The 17,808-nt window shown below is 43.7% G+C and overlaps 1 protein-coding gene across 2 annotated transcripts in view; it reads left to right on the top strand.

Annotated features, from left to right (window-relative positions):
- LOC123993182 (PDZ domain-containing RING finger protein 4-like) overlaps window positions 1-17,808 on the top strand; it is a 218,824-nt gene that overhangs the window by 103,693 nt on the left and 97,323 nt on the right. Inside the window, exon 1 of one of the 2 annotated variants that reach the window (XM_046295065.1) lies at window positions 1,259-1,681. The exons of the other annotated variant lie outside the window; for it this stretch is intronic. Within the exon in view, the coding sequence (XP_046151021.1) occupies window positions 1,613-1,681 (69 nt within the window). The 5' untranslated portion in view covers window positions 1,259-1,612. Of the gene's footprint in view, window positions 1-1,258; window positions 1,682-17,808 lie in introns of those variants that run through there. 2 annotated transcript variants of the gene reach the window in all.

The following is a 17,808-nucleotide window of genomic DNA, read 5'->3' as shown; positions in this document are numbered from 1 at the left end:
ATTCATTGGGACTATAATCTGTCATTCATTGGGACTATAATCTGTCATTTAGTGTGACTATAATCTGTCATTCATTGGGACTATAATCTGTCATTCATTGGGACTATAATCTGTCATTTAGTGTGACTATAATCTGTCATTCATTGGGACTATAATCTGTCATTTAGTGTGACTATAATCTGTCATTCATTGGGACTATAATCTGTCATTTAGTGTAACTATAAACTGTCATTTAGTGTGACTATAATCTGTCATTCATTGGGACTATAATCTGTCATTTAGTGCGACTCTGTGTTATCAGGTGGTCGTGGCTTGTGTGATGTAGGTAAATATACTGTGTGTTTTATGATGGCTGAGAAATATCCATTACACTGTTGACTGTCTTATCTCCACATTAGGCTCTGTTAACATAGAAAGGCACACTGTTTTCACCCGCGAGGCGTGTGTGCACAGCGTACATTGATCACATAATGTCCAGAGCTCCATGAAGTCATTCAAGTTGTTAGCATTTCATTTGGGGTTTTGACCTTTCCTTTTATTACGGGGTTGTTCAAATAGGAAGCTTGTGGTCGAGCATTACACGGGCTACTCTGTGATCAGTTCAGTGGCTCTCTCTCTCTCTCTCTCTCTCTCTCTCTCTCTCTCTCTCTCTCTCTCTCTCTCTCTCTCTCTCTCTCTCTCTCTCTCTATGTCTCTCTTTCACCCTCTCACTCTCTCTCTTCCTTTCTCTCTATATATCCTATATCCTCCTCTCTCTCTCCTCCTTTCTGCCTCCCTCTCTCCTCCGCTCTCTCTCTGTTGATGAGGCTACTCTCTGCGATCACTTCATAAAGAGCTCTCCTCTCACTCATCTCTCTCTCTCTGTGTCTGTATAATTCAGCGGGAATGCAGTGTTGCTCAGCCTCCTCCGAGGTGCTGCTCACACAAAGGAACCTCATTGTGTAAGTGTTCCTTGATCTTAATGAGCCAACATGCTGGGTACCACACGACCCTCCTACCTCACTAGATCCCTCCCCTGACCACACCCCCTCATGAATAAGAACCCAGCCTACCTCCTTATTCATGAGCAGCTATCTGTGTAGACATGTGCACCAAGGCTAAGTGAACCGATAAGGAAAAGGGGGAGTGTCTTTCTCGGTGAGCGGGAGAGCGGGAGTCACAACTCCAGCGTGTAGTGTGTGAGTGAGTGAGAGACAGAGATAGAGAGAGGAGACGAGAGAGAGAGAGGAGACGAGAGAGACAGAGAGAGAGAGAGAGAGAGAGAGAGAGAGAGAGAGAGAGAGAGAGAGAGAGAGAGAGGCACCGGGTGATGCTGAAACCGCTACCATTACTATCACAGCTCCTACTGCTGTATCCATTACAGTGCTTTACATTAGAGCTTCCTTCTGTTCTACCACGCTGGAGCTTTGCATATCCTTGGCTCGGTGTGTATGAGGGTGTTTGTTTGCGAATGTGAGTGTGTCAATGTGTGGTGTGTGTGAGATGCCCACTACGGAGTGACTGATGAGAACGGGTGCACCGGTCTGGAGGGTGACCCCCTGTCCGTACGGTTCCACTGCTGCTGCTGTCGCTCGGGGACGATTGGACGCCCGGCGTTGCCACGACGATTAGAATGGGCTGCAATCTGTGCACTTTACAGAAACGAGAGGAACACTATAAGCTGCTGTATGAGATCGCACAGGTGAGTGGAGGATACCGACACCGCTGAGTCTCACTGTCACGGTGCTGCCATTCAGTCAGTGTGTTTGTGTGCATGGCGTGTGTTCTGTGACGGTGTGTGATGTGTGCTGTCTATGATGAGCAGGGCCGGCACTAGGCGTAAGCGATGTAAGCTACCGCTTAGGGCCCCTTGCTTTAAAATTGCAACCTTTTCTCTATGTCCCATCGCAAGATGTGTCTGTTTCATTAAGATGGAGGCATATAAAATGTTTTGGGTCCCCAAAAGGCTAGGGCCGGCCCTGATGGTGTTGCCGTGTGCTGTGTGCAAAGCATCTCTGTGTATTGAAAAGAGGCAAGGAGAGCTTCCTTCGGCTTACCTATTAGGAGAACAGGAGGTATTTCACCTGAGACAAATAATAATAATAATAATATGAATTATTTTATTTGTATAGTGATTTTTGACACGCGTAATAAAGTGCTTCACGTCGTGAAAGATAGTGAGAGATAAATACAGAGAGAGAGAGGAGAGAGACAGATTTGTGTGTTTCCGGCTAGGAGAGCTCTGAGAGGAGTTCCACACCTCGTCAGAAGAGCGCTTCAGATGTGTCAGAGAGGAGTGGAATGCATTCATTCAGTCAGAGAGTCTGAGAGCAGGTAGAACAGTCAGTCGTACTAAAAGCACCCTTGAAGTGTTCAGACTGTTGTGATTAAACAGTTTGGTTATATTTATTGTCCAGTCTTTTTTTGGGGGGTTGTTAACAATTCGGTGTCGTGTCACACGTTCTGGGGTGAAAAGCTGTTTGTTTGGGTACATGTTATTTGGGGTTTGAACAATTTGTGACTGGCTCGTCCAACGTGAGTCGTCTGTCTTTGTGTAATCGGTAGCAGATTGTTTGGTGTTTAAGGGACTGTTTCAGTCTTGTGTGTTCATGCTAGGCTGTTTGGGGTTGGGAATGTTTGTAATCGTCTTTGTGCGGGAGTGCTTTGAGCATGTTTGAGTTTATAGTCAATTGGAAAACGTCATCTCATTTTGGAAGATACCTGATGTGTTTCTGTTCTCTTCAAGCTGTCTCAATCTCACTGGCAATGTACACTAGTACTTTGGTCTTCAAGAAACAATGTCTTGTTTATACTTTTTGAACTCATGAAGCATAAACAAGGAAGGACGTCTCACAACAAAGAGTTGATGGTCGAACTGTCCATTGGATTACTAGTTAGCTTTAGTTAGGATGACTCACGTACTGTAACATTTTCATTACCGGCATGTGGATCTCGATATTTAAGCATCTTTTAATTATGTGGCTCAGTGGGTAAACGTGTGGTGTTATAGTCTCCCTCAAAACTCCCCCATTCTCCCCTTATTTCCCTCTCCAGGCCTCATTTCACGACAGGCTAATAACGGAGGAGCTCAGCCTCTCCTGGAGCTCAACCATTGAACTCCACCGACCCCCCCCCAACATGCGGTGTCTTTACACGAGTGTGATCACAGTCCTCATTAGCTGATTTATGAAAAAACTATTCTGTGCATCAATTAGGTGTGAAATGTCTCTCTACCCTTAAGAGGATAAGGAGGTTGGTTAGGGGGAAGGCTGTGTTAACCGCTGCCTGTCGTTTCTCAGCTCGTCCTGTGCAACTGGAGTCTGTGTCATATACTCAAGTGAGGGGCGTTGTCATAGTAATTGGCGTTGTATGAATGAATAAAGGTGATGCTTGCGTCAGATAGTTTTAAGCTTCTGTACTAGCACCAGTAAAGGAGGAGCTATTTGGTTAATAGTCTTTGTCTTTAAAGCAAATCTAGTTGAAACTTTCAGAGGAAGGGGAAAAGGGAGAAGGAGGGAGGAGAGAGGAAAAGATAGAACAAGAAGGAGAGAGAGAGAGAGAGAGGAAAAGAGAGAGAAAATGAAAGAAAGCAAAACAGAGGAAGATTGATGAAAAATGAGAATGAAGAATGAGAATCGTGGGAACAGCTGAAGAGATGGAAAGGTATTGAGCAAGAAGAAAGAGGGTCAGAAGGAACAGCGTGAGAAGGAATGGAGGACTAGGTTAGCTGTTGCAGTGTGTGAGCTCTGTACGCAAGCGTCCCCTGTCATAACAAACGTATCCTCCTGACCACAAAGACACACTGACACACTTCCAACCCGCTGTGTTTGTCTGTGAGAGCTCCGCTGCACAGAGGACACGCTCCCCCTCTCTCTGTCTCACTCTCTCTCTGTCTCTCTGTCTCTCTGTCTCTCTGTCTCTCTCTGTCTCACTATCTCTCTCTCTCTCTCTCTCTCTCTCTCTCTCTCTCTCTCTCTCTCTCTCTCTCTCTCTCTCTCTCTCTGTCTCACTCTCTCTCTCTCTCTCCCTCTCTCTGTCTCACTCACTCTATCTCTCTCTGTCTCACTCTCTCTCTCTCTCTCTCTCTGGTTGGAGTGGCAACGCTACATCTTCTATCTCTTTCACACTACCTTTCTTGCTCTCTCGCTTTCACCCCCCCTCTCTCTCTCTCTCCTCTCTCTCTACCTACATGCCACACAGAGAGCTGGAATCCTTTGTTATTATGCAGAGCATCTTCCCGGCGTGAGAGAGACGCTGATTTCAGGAGCAGGAGTCAGTCACAGTGGTTGGTCCCCCTCACGTCTCTCCTCTCCGCCTCCCCTCACCCTCACGCCTCCCCTCTCCTCTCTCCACATTCAGAAGCAATTGTGACACTGTCCCTGCTGCACTGACCCCATGAGTTGTGGGAGCTGTATTCACTCTCACCTCTCCTTTCTCCCTTTCACGCTCTCTGTTTGCTGCCCCTCTCTCCCTCTTCCTCTCTCCAGTTGCTATCTCTTTATTTTCGGCTCTGAATCTGACCGAAAGCTACATCATTTATTTTATATTTCTTGTTCCTTCTCTCTCTCTCTCTCTCTCTCTCTCTCTCTCTCTCTCTCTCTCTCTCTCTCTCTCTCTCTCTCTCGCTCTCGCTCTCGCTCTCGCTCTCTCTCTCTCGCTCACCTCCCAGTGATTGTCCTGTTGGTGAAGAGAGTGTTTCAGTGACAAGGATAGAACACATGTGAACCCTATTGGCATGCTTGGTATGCTATTGGCATGCTTAACAGCTCTTACTTTCTTTCAAATGACACAGTAGGCTACCCAAACCCCCTAAAATACATTATTCTAGACAATAGAAATAGTTTCTTCGCTCTGGGAGCTCGTATAGATTTTTGAAAATCTCATTGTGTCATGTCTCCTTGCTGCTCAGACCCACTGATGTGTGGCTTTTTGGGGCTAATTAGCAGCACCACAGATGTTGATGAGTGGCGCAGCAAACGTAGCAGAGTGGAGCTCAGAGACTAATGGCTATGATGGGATTCCAGCAGTCTGCTATAGTAGTTTACAGTAAGCATCCATTAGCTTAGATTAATGTGTTCTCCATTGTGCTTTCTTGTTATGGTATATCCATGATAGGAGTGTACAAACTGAATTACCTTAGAATCAAACTAAAGCATTAGTGTCGTAGTTTGGTCTCGGGGGATTGGGATTCCAATAGCTTGAGTGAATTGAGTGTAAAGTCATGTTAATATGTCACCCCTAGGCCACACTAACAGACAGCTGTCACTGTTGCTGACGGAATGCCCAAACGCCAGATCCGAAATGTGTCTCTACCATTATAACACCTACTCCGAGTTGATTGTTAGTCCTTTTCCAATGACCATTCCTTCCTGCTTTCCAATGAACCCATTTCGAAGAAAGCAGAGCACGATGATGGGTTCTGAAAGATATGAGTAGGCAGGCGCAGAGTCGAGCTCTGCTGCGTTTGGGAATGAAATGGAAAACAGCGTTAAGTCAATGAGGCACAACACCGCCTGATAACTTGCCCCTGATACAGTGTAGATGAAGAAGGAAGAAAAAAAAGGAAACATGTTCACTCTTCCCCAAAAAAATGCTTTAGGAAATAAATTGATTGTATGAGATTGTTCTTTGCATCCAGAAATTGTACCACGGAGAAATACATTATGGATGTGGTGCGGTGAGTTGTTTGATGAAGAGCTGCTTAAGCGAATGGATTGTAAATGCTGCAGTTGTCTTCTTTGGGTCTCTGAATGTCGAAATGAAGAACTTTTCAACCGACGCATTGTAATGTTTAAGCCGTCTTGGCGGTTCGGCGTCTGCGGCGCTTCGCGAAGCGACTGAGTGGCGACTCTGGGTGACAGAGCTGAAATGAGGCAGATCCGGAAACCATCTGAGCCTGGGTGAAAAGGTTGATTCCAAAGAGTTCTATGATGTATGGAGTACGGGTTCTCTTTCTGCGAAGAGGCAGGAGTGCCACCCGAGTACCACACGTGCTGCAGCCTGCAGGGACGAGGGTGACATTTCCCCATTACCCCGATCTGGGGTCAGTTTTGCATTTCCCCTACACATGGTTAAAATCCTGTACCAAGGGGAAACTTCACCTCATAGTGTCCAGTGTTGCAGGATGCTCTATTGCGGCGCTGCTGCTGTACAGCACCACCTCATATCACTTGCAGGTCAAGAAATCAAACATAAAAATGGAGTCTGGTATTTTTGGTATTTATTAGGATCCCCAAATAGCCGCTGCAAAGGCAGCAGCTCCTCGTCTTGGGTTCCACATGAAACATGCCATAATACGGTAGTACAGAACATTATTAGTCCAGGACTGATCTACATACATTTAAAGCGGCACACATAGTCGACATCAGTACATACACAAAATATCTAACACGTGGTGTTGTGTTCAGCAATTTGTCACATACACATGGTTAGCAGATGTTAAATGGTCACATACACATGGTTAGCAGATGCTATAGGTCACATACACATGGTTAGCAGATGTTAATGGTCACATATACATGGTTAGCAGATGTTAATGGTCACATACACATAGTTAGCAGATGTTAATGGTCACATACACATGGTTAGCAGATGTTAATGGTCACATACACATGGTTAGCAGATGTTAATTTTTATTTTTATTTATTTTATTTCACCTTTATTTAACCAGGTAGGCTAGTTGAGAACAAGTTCTCATTTACAACTGCGACCTGGCCAAAATAAAGCATAGCAGTGTGAACAGACAACACAGAGTTACTCATGGAGTAAACAATTAACAAGTCAATAAAAAAAAAAATAATAATAATAAAAAAAGTCAATAACACAGTAGAAAAAAAAATGGGCAGTCTATATACAATGTGTGCAAAAGGCATGAGGAGGTAGGCGAATAATACAATTTTGCAGATTAACACTGGAGTGATAAATGATCAGATGGTCATGTACAGGTAGAGATATTGGTGTGCAAAAGAGCAGAAAAGTAAATAAATAAAAAACAGTATAAAAACAGTATGGGGATGAGGTAGGTGAAAATGGGTGGGCTATTTACCAATAGACTATGTACAGCTGCAGCGATCGGTTAGCTGCTCGGATAGCTGATGTTTGAAGTTGGAGAGGGAGATAAAAGTCTCCAACTTCAGCGATTTTTGCAGTTCGTTCCAGTCACAGGCAGCAGATTACTGGAACGAAAGGCGGCCAAATGAGGTGTTGGCTTTAGGGATGATCAGTGAGATACACCTGCTGGAGCGCGTGCTACGGATGGGTGTAGCCATCGTGACCAGTGAACTGAGATAAGGCGGAGCTTTACCTAGCATGGACTTGTAGATGACCTGCATGTGTCGGAGGTGGGACAAAGGAGGTCACAGGGGTATGCAGAGTGGATCTAGGGGCTCCATTGTGAACTCAAACAATGATAACTAACCTGAACAACAGTATACAAGGCATATTGACATTTGAGAGAGACATACAGCGAGGCATACAGTAATCACAGGTGTTGAATTGAGAAAGCTAGCTAAAAACAGTAGGCGAGGCTAATCAGCTAGCACAACAAACAGCAGGTAAAATGGCGTTGACTAGGCAACTGGGCCGACAGATAAAACAAACAAGCAGAATGGAGTACAGTGATTAATGGACAGTCCAGTGTGCGTCAGCTATGTAGCCAAGAGATCAGTGTCCAGGGGGAAGCGGTGGATGGGCAGGGAAGCTGGACTGGCGAGTATTATCCAGGTTAAAAAAAACTAACAATGACTAAATAGCTTGTAGCTAGTTAGCTGGTTAGCGTCTGGAGGTTCTTGAGTGTGTTCTAAAAAATACAATTAAAAGTAATAGCGATTCCGTATCACAGTGGGTGAGGCAGGTTTCCGGAAGGTATAAACTAAATAAAAATCAAAAAGAGATAGAAAGTAAATGGGTTCAGAGAGTGTTTGGGACGCAGTGTTTCAGACGGTTAGCAGGCGTGTGCTATCAAGCTAACAGTTCGCTAACAGTTAGCAGATGTTAATGGTCACATACACATGGTTAGCAGATGTTAATGGTCACATACACATGGTTAGCAGATGTTAATGGTCACATACACATGGTTAGCAGATGTTAATGGTCACATACACATGGTTAGCAGATGTTATTTGTCACATACACATGGTTAGCAGATGTTAATGGTCACATACACATGGTTAGCAGATGTTAATGGTCACATACACATGGTTAGCAGATGTTAATGGTCACATACACATGGTTAGCAGATGTTAATTCGAGTGTAGCGAAATGCTTGTGCTTCTAGTTTCCCGACAATGCAGTAATAACCAACAAGTAATCTAACTAACAATTCCAAAACTACTGTCTTATACACACAAGTTTAGGGGGATAAAGAATATGTACATAAAGATATATGAATGAGTGATGGTACAGAGCGGCATAGGCAAGATACAGTAGATGGTATCGAGTACAGTATATACATATGAGATGAGTATGTAGACAAAGTGGCAGAGTTAAAGTGGCTAGTGATACATGTATTACATAAGGATGCAGTAGATGATATAGAGTACAGTATATACGTATACATATGAGATGAATAATGTAGGGTATGTAAACATTATATTAGGTAGCATTGTTTAAAGTGACTAGTGATATATTTTACATCATTTCACCTTATTAAAGTGGCTGGAGTTGAGTCAGTGTGTTGGCAGCAGCCACTCAATGTTAGTGGTGGCTGTTTAACAGTCTGATGGCCTTGAGATAGAAGCTGTTTTTCAGTCTCGCCTTCTGGATGATAGCGGTGGGAACAGGCAGTGGCTCAGGTGGTTGTTGTCCATGGTGATCTTTATGGCCTTCCTGTAACATCGGGTGGTGTAGGTGTCCTGGAGGGTAGGTAGTTTGCCCCCGGTGATGCGTTGTGCAGACCTCACTACCCTCTGGAGAGCCTTACGATTGTGGGCGGAGCAGTTGCGGTACCAGGCGGTGATACATCCCGCCAGGATGCTCTCAATTGTGCATCTGTAGAAGTTTGTGAGTGCTTTTGGTGACAAGCCGAATTTCTTCAGCCTCCTGAGGTTGAAGAGGCGCTGCTGCGCCTTCTTCACGATGCTGTCTGTGTGGGTGGACCAATTCAGTTTGTCTGTGATGTCTATGCCGAGGAACTTAAAACTTACTACCCTCTCCACTACTGTTCCATCGATGTGGATAGGGGGGTGTTTCCTCAAGTCCACAATCATCTCCTTAGTTTTGTTGACGTTGAGTGTGAGGTTATTTTCCTGACACCACACTCCGAGGGCCCTCACCTCCTCCCTGTAGGCCGTCTCGTCGTTGTTGGTAATCAAGCCTACCACTGTTGTGTCGTCCGCAAACTTGATGATTGAGTTGGAGGCGTGCATGGCCACGCAGTCGGGGGTGAAGAGGGAGTACAGGAGAGGGCTCAGAACGCAGTCCAGTACCCAGTTGCACAGGGCGGGGTCGAGACACAGGGTTAGGGCAGTGTGCAGTGCGGTTGAGATTGCATTGTCTGTGGACCTATTTGGGCGGTAAGCGAATTGGTGTGGGTCTAGGGTGTCAGGTAGGGTGGGGGTGATATGGTCCTTGACTAGTCTCTCAAAGCACTTCATGATGACGAAAGTCGTTTAGCTCAGTTATCTTAGCTTTCTTTGGAACAGGATCAATGGTGGCCCTCTTGAAGCATGTGGGAACAGCAGACTGGGATAGGGATTGATTGAACATGTCTGTAAACACACCAGCCAGCTGGTCTGCGCATGCTCTGAGGGAGCGGCTGGGGATGCCGTCTGGGCCTGCAGCCTTGCGAGGGTTAACACGTTTAAATGTTTTACTCACCTTGGCTGCAGTGAAGGAGAGTCCGCATGTTTTGGTTGCAGGCCGTGTCAGTGGCACTGTATTGTCCTCAAAGCGGGCAAAAAAGTTATTTAGTCTGCCTGGGAGCAAGACATCCTGGTCCGTGACTGGGCTGGTTTTCTTTTTGTAATCCGTGATTGACTGTAGACCCTGCCACATACCTCTTGTGTCTGAGCCGTTGAATTGAGATTCTATTTTGTCTCTATACTGACGCTTAGCTTGTTTGATTGCCTTGCGGAGGGAATAGCTACACTGTTTGTATTCGGTCATGTTTCCGGTCACCTTGCCCTGATTAAAAGCAGTGGTTCCGTGCTTTCAGTTTCACGTGAATGCTGCCATCAATCCACGGTTTCTGGTTTGGGAATGTTTTAATCGTTGCTATGGGAACGACATCTTCAACGCACGTTCTAATGAACTCGCACACCGAATCAGCGTATTCGTCAATGTTGTTGTCTGACGCAATACGAAACATATCCCAGTCCATGGAAGCAGTCTTGGAGTGTGGAATCAGAATGGTCGGACCAGCGTTGGACAGACCTCAGCGTGGGAGCTTCTTGTTTTAGTTTCTGTCTGTAGGCAGGGATCAGCAAAATGGAGTCGTGGTCAGCTTTTCCGAAAGGAGGGTGGGGCAGGGCCTTATATGCGTCGCGGAAGTTAGAATAGCAATGATCCAAGGTTTTGCCAGCCCTGGTTGCACAATCGATATGCTGATACAATTTAGGGAGCCTTGTTTTCAGATTAGCCTTGTTAAAATCCCCAGCTACAATGAATGCAGCCTCAGGATGTATGGATTCCAGTTTGCAAAGAGTCAAATAAAGTTTGTTCAGAGACATCGATGTGTCTGCTTGGGGGGGAATATATATGGCTGTGATTATAATCTAAGAGAATTCCCTTGGTAGATAATGCGGTCAACATTTGATTGTGAGGAATTCTAAATCAGGTGAAAAGAAAGACTTGAGTTCCTGTATGTTTTTGGGACCACACCACGTCTCGTTAGCCATAAGCCATACGCCCCCGCCCCTCTTCTTACCAGAAAGATGTTTGTTTCTGTCGGCGCGATGCGTGGAGAAACCAGCTGGCTGCACCGACTTTGTTGTGTCGTAGCTCAGTTGAGTATTGAGTACTGTTGCTTTAAGGATGTATCAGGCGCGCTGTGCGCCAACGCAGGTGTCAGGGCTGGATGAGTGAGTTTTATAAGAGTTGTTAACATGTTGATCTGAGGTAAAGACGTTCAGTGTAGTTGCACAACAAGCCTCACAATCACAATACAAGATATATAAAATGGCTGTGTCTCTTCACAGTCCCCTTTGTGCAGTAAGGTGTTATTTTATCTGTTTTTATTACTAGCTTTGGGTGGCAGAGAGTTATGTAGCCATGGCTCTATTTAATACTGTGGGCTTCCCAGCCTCTGTTTTGGACCTGGGGACTGTGAAGAGACCGAATCGAACCAGGGTCTGTAGTGATGCCTCTAGCACTGAGATGCAGTGCCTTAGACCGCTGCGCCACTTGGAAGCCTGTATTTATCTCACACAAAAAACAATAGTGATGCAGTGTTATCAACGTGTCTTGTGAGGGACTGTTTGATGAAGAGAACCCCCTTAAAAAGGGATCAGACAGTGTGGGGAAATACTGTAGTTGGTGTGTGTTTGTGATGGTTTTCACTGGCACTATAAGGACTCTCTGTCATCCTCCCTCCCTCCCTCCCTCCCTCCCTCCCTCCCTCCCTCCCTCCTCTCTCTCACTCTCTCTCTCAACTGCTCCCTCCCTCCCTCTCTCTCTCTCAACTGCTCCCTCCCTCTCCCTCTCTCTCTCTCAACTGCTCCCTCCCTCCCTCTCTCTCTCTCTCTCTCTCTCTCTCTCTCTCTCTCTCTCCCTCTCTCTCTCTCTCTCTCTCTCTCTCTCTCTCCCTCCCTCCCTCTCTCTCTCTCAACTCCTCCCTCCCTCTCTCTCTCTCTCTCTCTCTCTCTCTCTCTCTCTCTCTCTCTCTCTCTCTCTCAACTCTCCTGCTCCCTCCCTCTCTCTCTCTCCCTCTCAACTGCTCCCTCCCTCTCTCTCTCAACTGCTCCCTCCCTCCCTCTCTCTCTCTCTCTCTCTCTCTCAACTCCTCCCTCCCTCTCTCTCTCCCTCTCTATCTCTCTCAACTGCTCCCTCCCTCCCTCTCTATCTCTCTCAACTGCTCCCCCCTCTCTCTCTCTCTCTCTCTCTCTCACTCAACTGCTCCCTCCCTCCCTCCCTCCCTCTCTATCTCTCTCAACTGCTCATCCCTCTCTCTCTCTCTCTCTCTCAACTGCTCCCTCCCTCCCTCTCTATCTCTCAACTGCTCCTCTCTCTCTCTCTCTCTCTCTCTCTCTCTCTCTCTCTCTCTCTCTCTCTCTCTCTCTCTCTCTCTCTCTCTCTCAACTGCTCCTCCCTCTCTATCTCCAGACTACAAATGTTCTCATCCATCTTCTTGTCCCATTACATTTTTTCTGAATGATGTCCCTCAACCATTAAAATTGATAGGAGAGAACAGGGGGGGGGGGATTGATTGATCTTGTGTCCACCAGCCAGAGATTACACTGAAATATAATCTGGTCCTCCTTTCCTTTGTCCACCCATTTACCTGGGAATAACCCAGGCCCACATTTCCATCCCGTCACCAGCCTTAAACTCCAAATGCAGTTCATCCTCCTGGTTTTAATCAGAATCCTGGCCTATCATTATCCACCTCCACCATGTTTGAAGAAGTCTCTCTCACTAATACATATGCTGTATTGCTGAGTTGATCTTTATCCACTTTGCACTACCAGTATCGCAATACTCGTTAGTATCGTGGCAAGGAAATCCGGTTCTTTAGGAATACAGCCCTAATGTTGGAAACAAACATCATTATGTTGTCATCCAGAGTCACATTGATTTATTTTCCAAGCTGTCACACAGTATTTTACACACAACAGGTTTGTAAAGGACCAACAAGTTTGGTCAGCTTTGTGTTTTCATTTTTAGCCATGGAAAAATTGAACATTTTCCCGGATTTTACAAATGTTTCATCCCTAGAATAAATCACTTATCTGCCGGGTGACCCGGCATTTCCTGCCAAAACCGGAAGTGTCATTCAAAAGCATTATAAAGCATATAAATGTCTGGATTTAATTACTGCTTTGATCAGGATGAAAATTCAACCCTGATGCTACCTGAGCCTGATGAGACATATTAAATACATTTTATGAGCCCTTCATTAACGACATTCAATGACCCCCCACCCCAAAAAAAAACAAATGATTGTGCCGTTATCCAATACATATATGGACTACTGCACATTACGCATAACAGAAAAACATAGAAGTTGTAAATGTAGCTAGCTACTGTATATGCTCTTTCAGGTAAATAAATGAAACAAGCTCCAGTAGGAAATTAGGTTTTTATTTTGAAATATAACAGGGTCTATTTGTATAATTAGTAAGCTGACGCATATATGCCTTTCATAATATTCCCCTTAATATTATTAGCCTACCTCTCTCTCTCGTTGCTTCATGCCTTCCTCACTTTCAACAGTTAAATGAAAAACGTTTCGTTGTCCTTATCATTGTAATGATATACTTGAATAATATAGGAATAGAATTAGATGCAGAAGGCTTTCACTTCTCTTCTCGAAGATGGAATGGTTATGGGTCTGAATAAATAACTGCTATAGCTTACCACCATCACATGTTCGCTCTTCTTTCAAACTACCCGTGAGTTCTGTTGTCTGCTGTATTTAACATTCAGCAAAAAAAAGCTTGCATCCCTCTTCGAATAGTCTATTAGTATAAGGAATGCAAAAAAAAAAAAATATATATATATATATATATATGTCCAGCAAGCTATTCTAGTCTAGCTTTTCCTGCATGGGACTCCAAGAAAAAGGCCAGCGGGGGTACAGGTGTTTGCGTATTGCGCAAGAGACGGAGAATATCAATGGAGTTGATGGAGAGGGAGAGAAAGACTGCGAGAGAGTGATACGCAATGATATTCGAGCGATAGGCTGTTTTAAAACTCTGCAGCTGCAATGAAAACAATGATATTCTTTACAATTAAAAGACAAGGTGACGCCCGAAAGCCAGATGGAGATGGAGTAAATTAATGGAGCATAGGCTATGCTGCAGCAAATGTAGGCCTACCTGTCACAAGAAAACACGTTACCACGATGAGATCATGGGTCTACATGCATTGTGATCTGCACTCCGTACTGAGATGGGCTGTCTGTCCCCACCCTGAGCGTTGATTCATCATGCAGAGGCTGTAGAGAAGCCAGATTTAGACATTGCATATCATTTAACAGTTCCATATCATGCAAATGCTGTTCATGTAAATAATGTATTCTGATTTATCGGTTTCTCTCAGATATTTATGCCGGAAAAGGGAATGGTTTCGGGCGGTAAATCTCAGTAACCGGGATCCCACCATTCAACCGTAGTGGCACAGTTGTTTACAAACTAGGAATATTTACCTCTCCCTGTTCCTTGTCTAGGCCTGAAGCGTGTGGTATTATTCACACAGTAGTTCTCTGGTCTCTGCTAGAGGAGAAACTACTGCAGTGGATTACATAACCAAGCGCTCACACTGAATACAGAACCACAGAGCTCATACAGCATTCTCTTTAAAGTATTTGACATGTATTTCACACAGCATTTCTAAATATACAGTGAATGACCACTGAATGCGGTGACAGAGCCATTCGTAGGACGATAACACAAATGATACTGTAGTACAATAGCTACACTAGATACAGTAGTTGTCTATAGCAGTAACACTATGTGTTGTTGTCAACAATAAGCATGTGACGTTGAATCAATGGCAAGTTATTCAATCTCAGTGATCTCGCAATGAAGGCCTCCAGTCCCCCTCTGTATCGATCGCAGTTTCAGGACATTCAGAGACAATGATCAGCAAAACGATGCTGTTTTTGTTCAACACTTTTAGAAATCATGAAACAACGCTTCTCTACTTCGACTCGCACTCTCTCCCTCCACTCTGCATGACCATCTGTCCAGTGAAATATATACACTACCGTTCAAAAGTTTGGGGTAAAGAAAACGTTTCTTGCCAATTTCTTGCATGGAATAGCCTTCATTTCTCAGGACAAGAATAGACTGACGAGTTTCAGGAGAATTCTGAGCCTGTAATCGAACCCACAAATGCTGATACTTCAGATACTCAACTAGTCTAAAGAAGGCCAGTTTTATTGCTTCTTTAATCAAAACAGGTTTCAGCTGTGCTAACATAATTGCAAAAGTGTTTTCTAATGATCAATTAGCCTTTTAAAATGATAAACTTGGATTAGCTGACACAACGTGCCATTGGAACACAGTTGCTGATAATGGGCCTCTGTATGCCTATGTAGATATTCCATTAAAAAGAAATCAGCCGTTTCCAGCAACAATAGTCATTTACAACATTAACAATGTCTACACTGTATTTCTGTTCAATTTGATGTTATTTTAAATGGACCAAAAAATGTGCGTTTCTTTCAAAAACAAAGACATTTCTAAGTGACCCTAAACTATTGAACGGTTGTGTAATATATTTCAATTTATGTCTTTTGAAAGTCAAAGTCTAACTAATACACGTCATACAGCTGAAGTCGGAAGTTTACATACACCTGAGGCAAATACATTTCAACTCAGTTTTTCACAATTCCTGACATTTAATCCTAGTCAGAATTCCCTGTCTTAGGTCAGTTAGGATCACCACTTTATTTTAAGAATGTGAAATGTCAGAATAATAGTAGAGAGAATGATTTATTTCAGCCTTTATTTCTTTCATCACATTCCCAGTGAGTCAGAATCCCAGTGGGTCTGAATTAGTATTTGGTAGCATTGCCTTTAAATTGTTTAACTCGGGTCAAATGTTTTGAGTAGCCTTCCACAAGCTTCCCACAATAAGTTGGGTGAATTTTGGCCCATTCTTCTTGACAGAGCTGGTGTAACTGAGTCAGGTTTGTAGGCCTCGTTGCTCGCACACGCTCTTTCAGTTCGGCCCACAAATTTTCTTTAAGATTGAGGTCAGGGCTTTGTGATGGCCACTCCAATACCTTGACTTTGTTGTCCTTAAGCCATTTTGTCACAACTTTGGAAGTATGCTTGGGGTCATTGTCCATTTGGAAGACCCATTTGCGATCAAGCTTTAACTTCCTGACTGATGTCTTGAGATGTTGCTTCAATATATCCACATAATTTTCCTCACAACATGATGCTGCCACCACTGTGCTTCACGGTTGGGAGGGTGTTCTTCGGCTTGCAAGCCTCCCCCTTTTTCCTCCAAAAATAACGATGGTCATCATGGCCAAACAGTTCTATTTTTGTTTCATCAGACCAGAGGACATTTCTCCTAAAAGTATGCTCTTTGTCCCCATGTGCAGTTGCAAACCTTAGTCTGGATTTTTTTATGGCGGTTTTGGAGCAATGGCTTCTTCCTTGCTTAGCGGCCTTTCAGGTTATGTCGATATAGGACTCGTTTTACTGTGGATATAGATATTATTGTACCTGTTTCCTCCAGCATCTTCACAGGGTATTTTGCTGTTGTTCTGGGATTGATTTGCACTTTTCTCACCAAAGTACGTTCATCTCTAGGAGACAGAACGCGTCTCCTTCCTGAGTGGTATGATGGCTGCGTGGTCCCATTTTGTTTATACTTGTGTACTATTGTTTGTACAGATGAACCAGACTTGTGGAGGTCTACATTTTTTTAGGGCTGATTTGGCAGATTGTTTTTAATTTTCCCATAATGTCAAGCAAAGAGGCACTGAGTTTGAAGGTAGGCCTTGAAATACATCCACAGGTACACCTTCAATTGACTCAAATGATGTCAATTGGCCTATCAGTAGCTTCTAAAGCCATGACATCATCGTTTTTAATTTTCCAAGCTGTTTAAAGGCACAGTCAACTTAGTGTATGTAAACGTCTGGAATAATCTGTCTGTAAACAATTGTTGGAAAAATGACTTGTGTCATACACAAAGTAGATTTCCTAAACGACTTACCAAAACTATAGAGTGGTTGGAAAACTAATGACTCCAACCTAAGTGTATTTAAACTTCTGACTTCTACTGTGTATGCCCTTGGAAGAAGAAGAATTTTGTTGTATTTATGAAGGTCTTCGGTGACATTAAAAAAGAAGATGTATTTCAAAGAACACAATAGCATTTTTTTATTAGGGCCTTTATCTACTTCCCCAGAGTCAGATGAACTTGTGGACACCATTTTTATGTCTCTAGCTGTTTTAGAATACTCATACTAACCGAACTAACCATACTATTTGTGACGTAAATTGTGTATATAGTATTATTATTGGTCATAGTATGGATATAGTTAGTATGCCAAAAGTTTCCGGATGTCGTACTACATTCTCCTGAATTCGAAGTATACAAGCAGTGGAAACTATTTCTGTGGTTTTAGGGGCCATGATGCAAATTCTTCAGAAAATGGGCGTGGCTTCACAACATTTTTCGATTTTAAGAAAATTGTGGAAATGAAAGCAGCCGAAGTCCGACAAGTAATGACTTGTAAAATAAGTTGGCTGACAAATTGTTGGCAATGCTAGCCTCACGAACCGCATAACATATCATTACAGCAGTTCCTTGTATGTACCAGTGTATTAACTATATGCTATCTAACTAACTGACCAACTTTTATTGCCTTTATTATTGACTTTATTAATAGCTTAGCTAAGTTGTATAGTCATTGTGTATTCTCAATGGACATTGCTAATGAAATCGTAAGATGTCTAGCTAGTAATGTGTTAGCTCTGCTAACAAGCTAGCAAGAAGTTGCATAGCAACTGCATCAACTTCCGGTGGACAGCGCTAGTACGCTCAACAAAGCATACCGCTCGTTTACAGTGGACTAAAATAATAGTACATAGTATGTAGTATATACTCATTAAGTATGTAGTATACAGTATGTTAGTATGGGTATTCGAACACAGCTTCTGTGTCCAGTATGAAGGAAGTTTGCAGTAGTTTTGGGAGCTAGTACTA

This window comes from Oncorhynchus gorbuscha, linkage group LG02 (assembly GCF_021184085.1).
Source record: "Oncorhynchus gorbuscha isolate QuinsamMale2020 ecotype Even-year linkage group LG02, OgorEven_v1.0, whole genome shotgun sequence".
Taxonomy (NCBI): Eukaryota; Metazoa; Chordata; class Actinopteri; order Salmoniformes; family Salmonidae; genus Oncorhynchus; species Oncorhynchus gorbuscha.
The sequence above is the reverse complement of the archived record's forward strand: the minus strand, read 5'-3'. Positions and strand labels throughout refer to the sequence as shown.